We start from the raw sequence: 17,000 nt of genomic DNA, 5'->3' as shown, positions 1-17,000 counted from the left end.
AGACAGAGAGAGACAGAGCATGAGCGGGGAAGGAGCAGAGAGAGAAGGAGACGCAGAATCCGAAGCAGGCTCCAGGCTCTGAGCTGTCAGCACAGAGCCCGACGCAAGGCTCGAACTCACGAACTGTGAGATCATGACCTGAGCTGAAGTCGGGCGCTCAACTGACTGAGCCACCCAGGCACCCCTATTTTTTAAGTTTAGACATAATTTTCTCAGAGTATTGTTTCTTATAATTAAAAGCATTTTAAATATATGAGAGTAATTCCTTTCAACTAGAAAGATCTTTTACTTAAATTTTAATTCATTTTTGAGCAAATAATTATTAGTACTCCCATTCCTCAAGAACCATGCAGGACTAGGGGTATGAAGTTGGCAATGGATGGAGGTTCTTACCTTTATAGTTCATGATCTAGTCAGAGTGAGAGAATTGGAAATAGATAATTACTGCAATAGTGCTTTATAGTTAAGGCTTATATTAAATATAAGTAGTGCTGTTTTAAATTATTTATCTGCCTTTAAAATATTAAATACAATTAAAGAAACGTTTGAGTCTTAGAATGATTTCTTAACACAAAAGAGAAGATTTCTTCTAGAGCTTATTTCAGTCTGTTGATGAGAAAGCCATATAAAACCATTTTGTTATGCCATAATTAGAGAATTATATTAGGAATTACTTTTCTCAATTTAATTTTCCTTATATCTTCTAGAAATATCCTGGAGTTTCCTTAAATCTGAATATCATTTAAAATTAGCTTCTACAAAAAATGGGTCATTTTATTTATTTTTGATTGCTTTGTTTTGAAATAATTTTAGACTTCCAGATAAGTTGCAAATACAGAATTCCCATATACCTTTAACATGAAGGTCTTATATAACCATAGTACAATGGTGAAAAACAAGCAATTGATGTTAATACATGACTGTTAACTAACTACAGACCTGATAAGAATTTCACCCATTTTCCCACTACCATTGTTTTTCTCTTCTGTTTTTCCATCCAGAAATTCCATACTGTATTGAGTCATCATGTTCCTCCTTAGTATCCTCTGATCTATGACAGTTCCTCAATTTTTTCTTATCTTTCATGTCTTTGACACTTTGAGGAGTCCTAGTTAGATATTTTGGGGAATGTCTCATTTGAGTTTGTCTGATGTTGTCTTGTGATTAGATTAAGGTTATGCTTTTTTTTTTTTTTTTTTTTTTTTTTTTTTTGGCAAGATTGCCACAGAAATGATATGTCCTTCCCAGTGCATTATAAAGTTGTCTGTTGTCTTTTTACTGGTAATACTGCCTTGATGACTAATTTAAAGTGGTGTCTGTTGAGTTGCTACACTCTAAAGTTACTCTTTCCCTTTGAGATTTTAAGTATTTGGGGGGAGATACTGTGAGACTATTCTGTTTCTTTTCAAGCTTACCTCCGCTAATTTTAGTATCCATTGGTGGATCTTGCCTATAGGCAACAGTTATTTACTGTGGTGTTCTAATGGTAACTTTTTATTTTCCTTTTTCTTACTACTTTTATTACTTGGAATTCTTTAAGAAAGAGGTCTCTCTCGCTCTCTTTCTCTATTACTTATTTATATCATTATTCACTTATTTATATCAATATGAACTTGTGAACATTTATTTTATTCTATGTGTTATAATCCCAAACTATCATGATTTATTTTGTTGTTCAGATAGTACCAGAATTGGTCATTAGTAGTTCTTTCAGGTTGGATCCTGTGTCTTTTCAACTGGCTCCCACTTTGAGAACATTTTTACTTTCTAGCACTAGAAGCCCAAATTGATCTTGTGGTTTCCCTTCTCCAGGCCTGGAATCAACCACTTCAGGGAATTCTTGTTTTCCATTGTATTTAGAAACCAAGATCTAGGCACTAAGTCAGTCTTTTTATTTTGATTCTAATAATTTTAGAGTGCTATTAGGAGCAATTTTGTATTATCACCATCTTGTTAAAATGCTGAACAAAATTTGCTTTTAGCCCCTATCTGTGATGCGTTATAAATTACCTTTTTCTTGGAATTGTATTTCCTCTAAACTTACTTGATCTTTTTAAATTGACTAGTATGTATAATGTTAGAAAAATGTTTATTACAGAGGCGCCTGGTGGCTCAGTCAGTTAAGCGTCCAATTTTGTCTCAGGTCATGACCTCACGGTTCGTGGGTTCGGGCCCCACATCAGGCTCTGTGCTGACAGCTCAGAGCTTGGAGCCTGCTTCAAATTCTGTGTCTCTTCCCTGCCCTTCCTCGCTCGTGCTCTCTCTTTCTCAAAAGTAAATTAAACATAAAAAAAATTCTTTTAATTTATTATGGAAGATTTGTGAATTTTAAGCCTCCCTGAATATATGTCAGAACTTAGCCTATCTTCCCAGGTGAAAGATATTCCATGGTTAGAACTATATAAACTCTGGGAACAGATCGAAAAGTTCTCATAAGCATTTTCATAGTAAGATCATCACATGAAAAGAAGTTGAAAGTGATATTTAACCTTGGCTCTATAACTTCATACATCGTCTGAACCAATTCAAGAAAGATTTCTTGATTGGGCTATATGGCTGCATATCTGGCTTTTTTTTTTTTTTTTTTTTAAGTTTATTTTATTTTGAGAGAAAGAGAGAGAATGAGCAGGGGAGAGGCCGAGAGAGGAAGAGACAGAATCCTAAGCAGACTCCTCACTATCAGCACAGAGCCTAAAATGGGGCTTGACCTCATGAACCGTGAGATCATGACCTGAACCAAGATTAAGAGTCAGACGCTTAACTGAGCCACCCACACATCCGTGCGTATAATGCCCCTGAATTATAAAAGCCCCTGCGTATCTGGCTTTTATAAGACACTTTATTTTAATCCAAGACTAAATTATCTGAGTATTATGGCAACTCTGGATGGTTTGGTCTTTTGAATATTATATGCTATATCTAGAAATTTAATTTGCCAACAAACTTAGAAGTAGATAATCCATTATTAAAAAGTATTTTGAATATTTTGATGTATAAACTATTGTGTAATATAGACCTATCTTCCAAACAAATTTACATCTGGATGCATGTACCACATCTGCTAATTTAGAGAGTCTAAAAATACATTAATTTTGGTGTTTTTTTTAAGTTTTTTATTTATTTTCTGAGAGAGACACAGAGAGAGAGAGAGAGAGAGAGAGAGCTCATGCACGCACAAGTGAGGGAGGGGCAGAGAGAGAGAGAGAAAGAGAAAGAATCCCAGGCAGCCTTCACACCAGCAGCACAGAGACTGGTGCACTGGGCTCAAACTCAGGAGCCATCAGATCATGACCTGAGCCAAAAGCAACAGTCAGATGCTGAACTGACTGAGCCAGCCAGGAGCTCCAATTTTGTTATTTTTAATAGTAATTTTTGATAGTAATATTAAGTGCTTGTTATATGTAACACTAAAGGTTAGAAGAATACTTTAGAATATTATATCTTATCAAAAAATAAACAGGAAAGTATTAAAACTTTTAAGTCTAGTTACTAACAGTGAAGTTATTTAAGCCTGTGTGACTCTATTCTCTTGTCGTAAATCCACGTAGAAAATGTTTTGTGTACCCCTCAAGATTCTTGTAAGAAGTAAATTAAATAATGAGAAGACCTTTAATAAATGTACAGTGGTGTATAAAAATAATTTTAAATTTTAAGAAGAAAAATATAGCTATTTCTGGTTTCATTTTGTCCTATCAAAATCCTACAAATGGAAATTTTGAATTTTTTTTTTTTTTTTTTTTTTTTAGCGTTTATTTATTTTTGAGACAGAGACAAAGCATGAACAGGGGAGGGTCAGAGAGAGGGAGACACAGAATCTGAAACAGGCTCCAGGCTCTGAGCTGTCAGCACAGAGCCCGACGCGGGGCTCAAACTCACGGACCGCGAGATCATGACCTGGGCCGAAGTCAGCCGCTTAACCGACTGAGCCACCCAGGTGCCCCTGGAAATTTTGAATTTTAATACTGTGTTAGTTGCAGTTAAAGCCTGTAATCAATATAGCTATATATAAATACAACATAAATCAAAATTTCAAAATAAATATTTCTTTCATATGCTTTCTAAGTTACATTTCTATAATCCTATTCTTTGTTAAAAAGGTTTTAAGTGTGAGCTTGACTATATTCTTTTTTTTTTTAACGTTTATTTATTTTTGAGACAGAGAGAGAGCATGAACGGGGGAGGGTCAGAGAGAGAGGGAGACACAGAATCTGAAACAGGCTCCAGGCTCTGAGCTGTCAGCACAGAGCCTGACATGGGGCTCAAACTCATGGATCACGAGATCATGACCTGAGCCGAAGTTGGACGCTTAACTGACTGAGCCACCCAGGCGCCCCAGCTTGACTACATTCTTAAGTAAAACATCCAGTAGTATTATTTCCTGATTTTCTGAATTTATCTGGCGAGTCTAACACTTGTTTACTATTGCCACTTCATTTTAGAATTTAGTGTATTATCCTCAGATTAAAAGCACTTGGTGAAAAAAAACATCAGAACAAAAAAGCTTTGTGTTCTAATGCTTGTGCATTAATCTACCCCATTCTGGCCTTCTTGTGTGAATGGAGGCATCCTATTTAGCATTTAGCCAGGTGTTCTAATAGATGTGATACTTTATTGGGCTTTTGTCATCTTAGGAAATCTTTAATCAGAGAGTAATATTCCTTTGGTTTGATAATCTTTACCCAATTTCTTGGACTGGATCCTTAGCCAGATTGGTATAAGACAAACAGGAATTTATATTCTAACTATGGTTGTACTTCTAAGTCTCTTCTGTCACCTTCGGCAAGTTACTGTAAAATCAAGACCCATCTATTTCTCTTTATATAAGTTAAAGATAAAATCTGCTATTCGTGTTTTTATAATGTTTTACTATTAAGTATTTACTTCTTATTAACTCCTTCAATTACATTATGGCAGAAGATAAAATACTTTTGTTGCCTTTACATCAGTAAATACTTTAGGCCCCATACAATTGAACAATCCTGAATGTATTGCTGTTTGATGTTACCTAATTGTGGTGATAGTGCCATGGGTATAGGCACATGTCCAAAACCATCAAAGTGTGTATGTCCAACAAGTGCAGCTCTTTTATACGCCAATTATGCCCCCAACAAAGCTGTCCCCCCAAGAATATTGATCTATAGCCCCCAAATCTCTTAACATCTCTGCTCTAGTAAGAAAATATACACTTACAATTGAGCCAACCTATTAATCTGTTTTAAACCAATGTAAAACAAAGCTTCTCTATGTATTAAAAATGTATATAGGACCATCCATTGTCTCTTCAGTCTTCCCAGAAAAAAAGCTCAAAGCCTGCTATTCCTTATGTCACAAGGATATTGTCAGAGAACGTATAATTATACCTCAATATTATAAGAACAGCATTACATAAATATAACTCATAATTTTTACCATTAACTTGCCATCTATATATATTTAAAGGCTTCAGATAATGTATAAAGGGTTTCACTAAATGAAAGAAACAGAACATCGAGGAATAAAACCATTATTTTAGTGTATAATTCGAATTGTTTTGATAGTGTGAAATTTGACTCTAAAATTCAAAATAGTTAAATCATATTCTCAGTTGAATACGGAATTTGCAGTAGGTTCTAACACCCCAAGTTAGGTAAACAAGGAATGTAGTATTTGACTTTAGACATCAGCAATGTCAGAAGAGATGTACTGCAGGACAATCCTGTTTACAGCCTGGGAGTTTCTCTAAAGTCCCACTGTGAGTCATCCAAGCCTATGCATAGGGGTTTTGTATCAATTTTGAATAAGATTGATAGTTAATTGGAGATAGGGTCGCTTTCCTCTGTTGGCTCCGTCAGGTTCTTTAATAAACTGTATAATCCTTTTCATGAAATTATGTCTCTAAGTCTTTTCCAGGTTTCTTTAAGTTTTATCATATCAAAACTAGTACCAAACTGAAAACAATCACATAGAGATACAGGTTAGGACATATTCTCAAATCACTTTTTGAGAGATAAGGTATCAGATCCTCTTTTCAAAGTTCTAAGCACACAATACCTGTTTTCTGACTGGTGCCAGAAATTAGAGGAAGAAGGGCAATCTGAGCTTGTAAATCAAGAAAGAATTTTAAAGCCTCTTCATGAACACATCCCTGGGGTGTTTTGTACCTCTCAAATTGCACTGAGCCATTTTAAGTTTTGTCAGACTCTCTTTTTAACACTGCATTAAGTCCGACTAGGGCCCCTCAGGCTTGATAGGTTGTAAAAGTATATAGTTTTTGACTACTTTTCATCTATCTAACACAGAATGTTAAACTAGCTTAACCTTGGTTTTTATAAAAATCAGAAATGCTTTTGGAATGTTAGCTCTGTGTTGTGCCTAATGCCATGCAGAATCCATTCCTCTCCCTAAGCAAACTGGTACTTTTTTCCAAAGCAGTTAACTTACTTCAGGTACTTGAATCATCATTCTTTTCTTGGAGGCTAGAAGTATCAGACCTATTTTTCCCACAGTCTACTCTTAATCTGTGTGCTTCTGTTTTTTTTTAAGTTTATTTATTTACTTAAAGAGAGAGAACAAGCAGGGGAGGGGCAGAGAGAAAGAGAGAGAGAAAGAGAGAAAGAGAGAGAGAGAGAGAGAGAGAGAGAGAGTCCCAAGCAGGCTCTGCAATGTCAGCATGGAGCCTGATGTGGGGCTCAAACTCACAAACATGAGATCATGACCTGAGCCGAAATTAGGAGTCTAACACTGAAACCTACTGAGCCACCCAGGCATCCCCTGCGTGCAACTTTTAATGTTACTTACACAGAAGAGTAAAAGTATATTTGCAGTTGACCCATAGAAAGCCTCTCAGGCCAGCCATCAGTAATATTCTACTTATTCTTACTTTGTACATGGCACTAACAAAGGTGGAAATTTTATGGTATATGAAGTATAACCTCAAGAATTAAATGAATGAATGAATGAATAAATGAATGAATGAATGAATGAATGAATGAGTAAGCAAGCAAGCAAACAAGCAAAAGAAAAGCCAGGGTAGGGGCTGGCCTGTGTCTTGCTAGCCCACTATTTTATTGGACTTAAACAAACAAAAAAAAAAAAAGTGAGAGAGAAAGGCACAGCTAGGAACATTCTTTCTGGCAGTTGCAAGTGATAGCTGACCACTTGACAGCAAGTAAGAAAGCACAAGAACTAATAGTAATGGAATATTATGGATTTGCTATTAATAGTATTTCGTTATACTTTGAGAGCATGTCAGTATTAAAATTATTGATGGTCATTCAATTAAGAAAAGTTTAGATGGTACTTATTGTTTAGTAAGACAGAGATTGGGTAATGATTCCAACCTAATTGGTAAAAAAATAAAATTATCATTTTAATCAATTAGAGATAAGATTCTCTTTTCTGAAATATTTAGTTATGTCGAATACTTCATTTCTTAGAAGTCCTAAAAAAATGAAACTCCCTCTGTAGCAAGGATAGTCAGTCTCTCAAATAAAATTGTATTAAATACATGCCACTACCTTCATGGGCCAGAAAGCATGCTATATTTTTAATAATATGTCTTTCATTAATATAATTTCTAAAAAAAAATAGTAAAGATTTTTAAAGGTATATAGTAAATGTAAAGATGTACATACCCTCACATTTAGACCAAGAATTTAATCTTTTGGTAGAGTGAATAAGAGATGATCATCTCTAATTTGAGAGTCCATAAAGTACTTTGTTCTTTTTTGGACAGTCCATCTCAGACTTTCTCACTAGCTGTCATTAGCAAATCTTGTTGAGCCTTACTTTGAGAATCATACATTATGGGCACATTTAATGTTTATGTGCAATGAAAAATAGACTTTAACCAGTCTTCCTAATGGTTATTTAGGACTCATTGGCTGCTGTTTTTATAAACCACTGTGTCAGGCCTATCTCTTTGCAGTCCTTCACTGTCTTAAAATAGTTTTTGTTCTTGTTTTTTTTGTTAAAAATTTTTAAAATTATTTTATTTTGTTTTTTATTTGAGAGAGAGAGAGAGATAGCCCACGAGCGGGGGTTTTAATGATTTTGTTTTTAAGTAATCTCTACACCCAACATAGGGCTCAAACTTACAACCCTCAGATGGAGACTCACATGCCTACTGACTGAACCAGCCAGGTGCCCCTTAAAATAGTTTTTAAATGAGAGGAGCACCTGGCTGTCTCATCTGTAGAGCATATGACTCTTGATCCTCGGGGTCATGAGTTCAAGCCCCACATTGGGCATAGTGCTCACTGGGGAAAAAAATTGGGTTGTCCTATTGGGGCACCTGGGTGGCTCAGTCAGTTAAGCGTCCAACTGTTGGTTTTGGCTCAGGTCATAACATCACGGTTCATGCGTTCGAGCCCCGTATCGGGTTCTGTGCTGACTGCACAGAGCTTGCTTACAATTCTCTCTCTCTCTCCCCCCCCCCCCTTTCTGCCCCTCCTCTGCTCACACACTCTCTCTCTCTCAAAATAAATAAATCAACTTAAAAAAATAGTTTTTAAATGAACATTACTTCTGCCTGCTGGTAGATGTAATTCCAATATAGGAAGCTTGACAAGAGCCTTTAACTATATTTTTAGTAACTGCACTTTATCTTCCTGTTACTAATATTGATGCCATTCCTAATCCAGTAAAAATAGGTTAATTGATAGTAAGTATTAATCTTTGGCCATAACTGTCAATTTTTTAAAAAGCTATATTATTTCTTCCGTTTATATAAGTAACATATCCTTTGCAAAAATATCAGAAATGTAGAAAAGCATAAAGGATAAAAAAGATCACCCATGATACTTCTGCCAAAGACAACCATGGTTAACTGTGTAATATTTGTTTTTCTGGACTTTTTTTATTTTCATGCCAGAAACACGTGTACATGTGGCATCATGTTTTCCATAGTTGTTTTTAATATAATCTTGTTTGTAATATGCTTTTTAAAAAACTTTCCAAGTGAAATTGACTGATAACTCTTAAATGGAAAACTTGATTTTAGGGGTGTTCTTCCTTTTAATTTTCTCATATCAGAGAGTAGGATATAGAGGACGATAGATGTAAAGACTATAAATGTAGTTGAAAGGTAAAAAGTTCCCACCATTTTCAGCTCTAGGGTTTAGAAGATGTGAGGGCACTGACACCCAGGGACTCCACTTCCATTGCTGATGGGCATTATACCTCTCATGAATTAATACTGAACAACAAAAACATACTGATTGACATTGCCTCGTAGTGGAAACCTCATAATGTGCAAGGAAACATTATACTCAATATTGAGATCATGAACTAAAATAATTACAAATTTTCCCCCTTTAAAAAGGAAGACGTGGGGCGCCTGGGTGGCGCAGTCGGTTAAGCGTCCGACTTCAGCCAGGTCACGATCTCGCGGTCCGTGAGTTCGAGCCCCGCGTCAGGCTCTGGGCTGATGGCTCGGAGCCTGGAGCCTGTTTCCGATTCTGTGTCTCCCTCTCTCTCTGCCCCTCCCCCGTTCATGCTCTGTCTCTCTCTGTCCCAAAAATAAATAAAAAACGTTGAAAACAAAAAATTAAAAAAAAAAAAAAAAAAAAGGAAGACGTGAGGGGTGTGTGGATGCATGCACGTTATTTTTTGTTTTGTTTTGTTTTGATATTTAGATTGTCTCAAGGGGAGAACTAATATCGTCATTAAAATTTTGATTATAACCAGCATTCTCATTTGGGAGTGGAGTTGTTAACTATTCCAGACTGCTGTCAAGACCTTATTTTAAGTAAGATGTTTTTCTTTTATGTGACACTTTATGAGGTTTTGCCAAAAATGACATCAAACATATAATTCATTTGAGTGCTGAGTTTCTTCCACATCTTGCAGCACTTAATCAAATTTGAAAAAGATAATCTCTTCACAACTTTAGAGTGTAAACCTGTGAATGTGTTGCATTAAAACTTACTTTAGACAGTTTAATCTGTGTGGTATTGGGTTGATTTTTTTTTTTAACGATTAATGCAATATGCTGACAGTTTTGAGCGGCTATATTTTCAAAATTCTTCATATAAACTCCTGGCAGATGGTACAGATACAGGTTTTAAGTATTTATAATTTTTCATGCAAAAAACAGATAATCCCTAAATTATATTAAAAACTACATGAAAGAATTTGAAGTGCCAGAAAGGACAAAGAGAATAAAGAAGTTCTCAGAATGTGAAAAGATGTGAAAATGTTAAGAATCCTTAAGACTCTATTTTGATGTACAAAAGTAGTTTATATTGATTTTTTTAATGGTCTCACAGTATGCTTATTTAAAGCATGCTGCAGTATTTTTAAAATGTGAAAGTGGGCTAGCCTTAAGAAATGTCATGAGCATCAGAAACTTTGATCTTGAGTGAGGTCTGTTTACAGTGAATACTTCTGTGCAGTCATCAGAGTTTTGGTCCTGAAAGGCACATCCAGCCCTACCTTTCCATCATATACATAGAGAGCCAAAGGCCAGCCAATAAAAGGGCTTACCCAAATCACACAGCAAACTCCTAAGTCCTCTGGCTGCCAGTCCAGTGCTGTTTCCACAACTCTGTTCTTCAATTTGATCCAACCTTGGGTAGATACAGTCTGTAAAATTTTAATTGGTATCTATTAAAATCTACTTTGGTTTTGGTGAGAATAATTGTTTCTAAAAGTCTTTCTTCAAACCTAGAGTCTTTTAAAGAACATATTATTGTCATACTAGTGTCTTTTGAAAGACTAAACATGAAATTTTGCAATGACTGGCAAAAAATTTAAATATTATAGAAAATGTTAATTTCTGGTAACATGGCAGACTGAGTCCAAACTGATCCTCCCACTGAAAACAACTAAAAATGTTGTATATAGCATAAAAACATTTTCTCATATTATCCTGTGAACTTGCAAAACAAACAAACAAGAAACTAGCCAAATAAAATGAGAAATATCCAAACCAGGGGGGCACCTGTGGTGGGTCAGTCAGTTAAGCATCTGACTCTTGATTTTGGCTCAGGCCACGATCTCATGGTTCGTGAGATCCAGCCCTGCATCGGCCTCTGTGCTGACAGCTTAGAGCCTAGTTAGGATTCTCTCTCCCTCTCTCTCTTTCCCTTTGCTCTCAATAAACAAATAAATAAACAAACAAAAAAATAAATACATAAATAAACAAACTGAAAGAAAGAAAAGAAAAGAAAAAAGAAAAAGGAAGGAAAGAGAGAGAAGAAAGAAAGAAAGAAAGAAAGAAAGAAAGAAAGAAAGAAAGAACGAGCCACACCAGGGAATAAGTAAAGATGTGAATTAAGAGAATAAGTGGAGCACTAGATCTAGATCAAAGATCTAAAGATATTTGCTAAACTGACTGAACTAGAGAATTGTTTTTTGAGGTCTTACAAAGAGACAGTATAGAACCTAAGATCTTCTCAAGGTCTCTCAACTATCCCATATAGTTGGGAGCCCAAAGGTTCTCATCCTTAGTGGCAGGGAGAAATAAAAATAAGCAGAAGCATCTTATCCCCATCAAAGAAAGAACTACAAGGAAAACTGCCTATCTTGAATCATGGTGCTGAGCATTTGGGGACAAGAGCATTTCCTACGAACCATAAACACATGGCAGCTTTCTCATCAGTTTAGAGCCCCAATTCACCCTGCCTGGGTGGCGTTAAAATCCCCCAGCCAAGAATTTAGCTGGACACAGTCCTGGATCCTTAGTACTCTCAGAAGCCTGTTACAAACAAACATAAGTCCTTTCAGGAGAAACCTGCTTTCATTCACTGTGCTCAAAGAAAATTCAAAATAAAATGAGTGGCTCTGAACGAAAACACACAGATTCAGAATACAAGTACCTGACAAAAAGCTAATAGAAAGAAGAGACAACAGAATCAGACTCACAAACTCTTCAGTTTTTATTTAGACCCTAAATGTTAAATAAGTGTATGTCATACAGGGGGCACCTGGCTGGCTCAGTCAGTGGCACATGCAGCTCTTGATTTCAGGGTTGTGAGTTTGAGCCCCTTGTTGGGTGTAGAGATTACTTAAAATCTTTAAAAAATAATAAGTATATATAATACATTTCAAGAAAAGTTTAAAAGTACTATATAGAACAAGCAGATTTTATTTTATTTTTTTAAGCTTTATTTAAGTAATCTTTCCACCCCATGTGGAGCTTGAACTCATGACCCCAAGATCAAGAGTTGCACACTTTCCAGCTGAGCCAGCCAGGCACCCTGGAACAAGCAGATTTTAAAACTAACTGAGGGGGTACCTGGGTGGCTCAGTCAGTTAAGCATCCGATCTCAGCTCAGGTCATGATCTCCCAGTTCCCGAGTTCAAGCCCCGTGTCGGGCTGTGTTCTGACAGCTCAGAGCCTGGAGCCTGCTTCGGATTCTGTGTCTCCCTCTTTGTCTCTGCCTCTCCCCCACTCATGCTCTCTCTCCCTCTCTCTCTCTCTCTCTCAAAAATAAACATTAAAAAAATTTTTTTTAAATAAATAAATAAATCTAACTTAGGAAATCTCCTAGAAATCAAAAGTATATAATAGTTGATATTTAGGTTTTGGGGCATCTAGGTGGCTCGGTTGCTTAAGCATTCGACTTGATTTCAGGTTAGGTCCTGATCTCACGGTTCATGAGATTGAGCCCCACATTGGGCTCTGCACTGACAGCATGGAGTCTGCTTGGGATTCTCTCTCTCTCTGCCCCTCTCCCACTCATTCACACATGTGTGCACTCTCTCTCTCTCTCTTCTGTCTCTCAAAATAAACATTTTAAATCCAATAGGTTTAATAGCAAAGTAGACATAGCTAAAAAGAGTATTAGTAAACAGAAAGGTAAAATTGGAAAATTATATAGATTTCAGCCCAAAAAGAGACAGGAAACCTGGAAGAATAGAAAAAAAGATCTAATAAATCTAATCAAATTCTAGGAGGAATTCAAAGGACAAGTAGAGGCAATATTTGGAAGAGCTGATAGCTGAAATCTTCTGTAACTAATGAAAGAAATCCGTTTACAGGGTAAGGAAGTAAAATGAAGAAATCTACAAGAGGATAAATAAGAATAAATCCAGATCTACACACACCATGATAACATTCAGAGTAGTCAACACAAAAAGACCTCAAAAGCAGCCAGAGAGAAAAACATTACCTTGAAAAAAGCAAGAGCTGATTTCTCAACAGCAACAAGCACGGACATAACACAGAATATTATCTGTAGTGTATTGAAGGAGAATTTTCTTCAAAGAAACTGAGAGACTTAGCTACCTGCATACCTTCACTAAAGGAAACTCTAAAGGGCATACTTCAGGCCAAAGATAGGCGAGCTTATATGGAAGATCTGTACTGCAAACAGAAAGGAACATAGAAAGTAGTAAATATATATCTAAAAGAAATACTGAATGAGTAAAATAATAATGCCTTATTGAGTTAAAAATAAAGATAATAATTAAAATACATAACAGTGGGGCACCTCGTTGGCTCAGTCAGCTAAGCGTGTGACTTCAGCTCAGGTTATGATCTCAGGGCTCATGGGTTCAAGCCCTGCATCGGCCTCTGCTGACAGCTCAGAGCCTGGAGCCTGCTTCGGATTCTGTGTCTCCCTCTCTCTCTGTCCCTCCCCCGCTCATGCTCTGTCTCTCTGTATCTCTCTCTCTCTGTCTCTCTCTCTCTCTCTCAAAAATAATTTTAAAAAATACATTAAAAAAATAGCACATAAGCTTGGGAAACAGGTAAAAGGAGTTTCGAAAAGTATTCTTGTCTGGATTCTTGTTCTGGAAGAAAGTAGAGATACAAATTAAATTTAGACTGTAACACATTAAATATCCACATTGATAATTTAGGAAAACTACTAAGAGGACAGGAAAAGGTCATAACTTCCAAAATAGTAGAGAAAAATATGGAATTAGAGGGAAGCATATAACCTGAAAGGCAACAAGAAAGAAAAGAAAAAGATATGTAAACTGAACAGAATATTAAAAGCATCAGTGCAAAATAAGATAGATGAAATAAAATATAGATATATCAGTAATTATATTGAAATAACTGGAAAGTCCAACTCTTCCCCTAAAAAACCAACACTATCAAACTGGATTAAAAAACACAAATTCAGTCATATCCTGCTTACATGAGAAATATCTTAAATATATTGGACAATCTCATCTTTAGGGCAAAATGTATTATTATGGTTAAAGAGGATCTCTACTTAATAACAACATCTTCACTCTTCCAGGAAGATGTAACAGTCCTAAATATAAATGGACCTTGTAACACAGACTCAAAATGTATGAACCAAATTGAAAGACTTATAAGAAGAAGTAAACAAGTCCTTCATAGTGGGAGATTTTAACACATTTTTCTCAGTAAATAAGCGTATAAAAAAATAGAGGGGTGCCTGGCTAGCTCAGTCAGTGGAGTATGTGACTCTTGATCTTGTGGTCATGAGTTCAAGCCCACATGGGGGGTAGAGATTACTTAAAAAACTAAAATATTTTAGGGGTGCCTGGGTGGCTCAGTTGGTTGAGTGTCTGACTTCTGCCCAGGTTATGATCTCATGCTTGTGAGTTCGAGCCCCCTGTCGGGCTCTGTGCTGACAGCTCAGAGCCTTGAGCCTGCTTTGGATTCTGTGTCTCCGGCTCTCTCTTGCCCCTCTCCCCCCACCAAATAAATAAACATAACAAAAAAAATGTTTTTTAACTAAAATCTTTTTTAAAAATAATAAATTTTTAAGTAATAAATTAATAAAATATAGACAGTTTTGTGCTATATAATTAACATGCTTGATATCATGCACATAAACAGAGCGTTACCCTCAGTAGCTTCAGAATACACTTTTTTCTAGCACTCTTGAAATTTTTATGGAAAGTGGCCACATGGTGGGCCATAAAGAAAGTTAGAAAAATTTCAAAGGATTGTTTTCAAATTGACTACCTGCTTCAACAAAATGCAGTTGTTAACAATAACAATTGATTTTAAAATTACTGATATTTGAATATACTGATGTGGCTATTACAATACAAGAAAATTACTGGAAACATTTCCCATGTAAAGAAGCTAAAAAAAAAAAAAAAAAAAAAAAAAACAAGCAAAATTAACCCAATGAAGTTTAAAGAAGGTAATAATAAAGACAGAAATCAGTAAAATAGAAAACACTTGTTAGACTGAGGTTAGATTTAATTTTTGAGAACAAAAATTAAAATAACCAGTAATATAACTTTTTAGTCCCTTACACATAGTAGATACCCAGAAAATTGATTTGATTTTGTTGTATTGGACATTTGTCACTTGTTCTTTCCCAGATGACCTTCCAATCCAGAGAAAGTAACTACTTGTTATGTACAAGGAGTGCCATAGGGAAGTTAATATTAATAGTGCTAGTTTTATTAGTCACAAAAAGTTGCTATTAAAAAGAGAGCAGTAGAGAGAAGCAGACAGACACGCAAAAATACAGTGTCTAAATAATATTTGGTATTATTTCTCTTCTGCAAAACAGCCCAGGGGTGAACCCTTAATGGTTGGCAGCACATTGAAAGACCCAGGTTTCTTTCATCTTATTTTTCTGCCATCTCCTAGGCTGTTTTCATTGTTCACATGATTGAATCTGGCCTTTCAGGAGGGAAGGGGAAGGAATAAGTACCAGACAAGTGGCTTCATCTTGAAGATGAAGATGACTCAAAAGTTGCACAGAGAAAAAAAAAAGTTGCACAGAGCAGTTTTAGTCATATCGTAGCATCCTGAAATCATATGCCCATACCTAGCTGTAAGAAAGGCTAAACCACGTTTGAGTGGCCGACTGCCCAGCTAAAACTTAGTGTCAAGGGTGGGAAAGGTGGGGTTTGGTTCTACCACTAAAACGTAAAAGGGGAAAATGAATTTAGGGAGGAAATTAGCAGGTGTTGTTACATAATATAAACAAAGGCTTAGGAAGAACCAAAAAGGCAGTAGTCCATTTGGTCAGGAAAAGCTTGACCAAGTATCTGAGCCAGGTTTTAAGAGATGAGTAAGATTTCACTGCAAAATAAATGAAGGGCAATAAGTAGAGCAATAGTTGGAAGACTGCCCTGCAAAGCAGGAATCATAACTGATTCATCTCCATATGCCTGGTACTTGCCACAGTGACTGGCAAAATAGAGGCATTCAACAAATAATTGCTGAAGGAATTAATGAAAGTAACTTTTGTTTAAATGGATGATATATAATGTATAAGGGGAAAAAGAAAATAAGAATGCAGACTCAAGATTATCTATTTTTCTGAGCATGAATTTATGGTCAAATGAAGAGCACATAGGAACATATAATGAACAAAGTAATTTCAGATAATAAGGGCTATGAAAATAATATGTAACAGGACAATCTGATACAGCGACTAGAGGACTACTTTAAATTGGGTAGATGTCAGAAAGGACCCAGTCAAAAGACAGACTTCACAAACAGTAATTAGAACACACACACAAAATATTTTTTAACAGCTTTATTGAACACTAACTTAAAGTGAACAATTTGATGTGTTTTGGCATTTGTATACATCTGTGAAACCTTCACCACAATCAAGACAGTGAACATATTCTTCAAGGTCCAACATGTTCTCATGCCCCTGAGTAATCCCATTTTCAATCCCCAGGCAATTACTGAAGTTCTTTCTATCACTATAAAGCAGTTTGTATTTTCTACAATTGTATTTAAATAGAATCATGTACAGTATGTTCCCTTTTTTTGTCTGGCTTCTTTCACTCAGCATAAGTATTCTGAGATTTATCCATGTGGCTGTGTTTATCAGTAACATTCCTTTTATTACTAAATAGTATTCCATGATATAGATACTCCTCAAGTTTTTGTATAGCCATATACTTTTCTCTTCGACAAAGATGTAGAACTGAAATGGCTAGGTCATATGATAGGTGTATGTTTAACTTTTTGAAAACTGCCATACTGTTCTCCAAACAGCTCATCCCATTTTACATTCCCACAAATAGTATATGAGATATCCTATCGCTCCATCCCCATTAACACTGGTGTAGTCACCCTTTAATTTTAGCCATTCTAATAGCTTGTAGTGTTA

General features: G+C 35.9%; 1 protein-coding gene across 2 annotated transcripts in view; it reads left to right on the top strand.

The window, feature by feature from the left end:
- CWC27 (CWC27 spliceosome associated cyclophilin) overlaps nucleotides 1-17,000 on the top strand; it is a 201,397-nt gene that overhangs the window by 95,163 nt on the left and 89,234 nt on the right. Inside the window, exon 12 of one of the 2 annotated variants that reach the window (XM_060635678.3) lies at nucleotides 9,615-9,852. The exons of the other annotated variant lie outside the window; for it this stretch is intronic. Coding sequence (XP_060491661.1) covers nucleotides 9,615-9,694 — 80 coding nt within the window. The 3' untranslated portion in view covers nucleotides 9,695-9,852. Of the gene's footprint in view, nucleotides 1-9,614; nucleotides 9,853-17,000 lie in introns of those variants that run through there. 2 annotated transcript variants of the gene reach the window in all.

The sequence above is a fragment of the Panthera onca genome, chromosome A1, assembly GCF_046562875.1.
Source record: "Panthera onca isolate mPanOnc1 chromosome A1, mPanOnc1 haplotype 2, whole genome shotgun sequence".
Classification (NCBI taxonomy): Eukaryota; Metazoa; Chordata; class Mammalia; order Carnivora; family Felidae; genus Panthera; species Panthera onca.
This window is presented reverse-complemented; position numbering and strand designations above follow the sequence as displayed.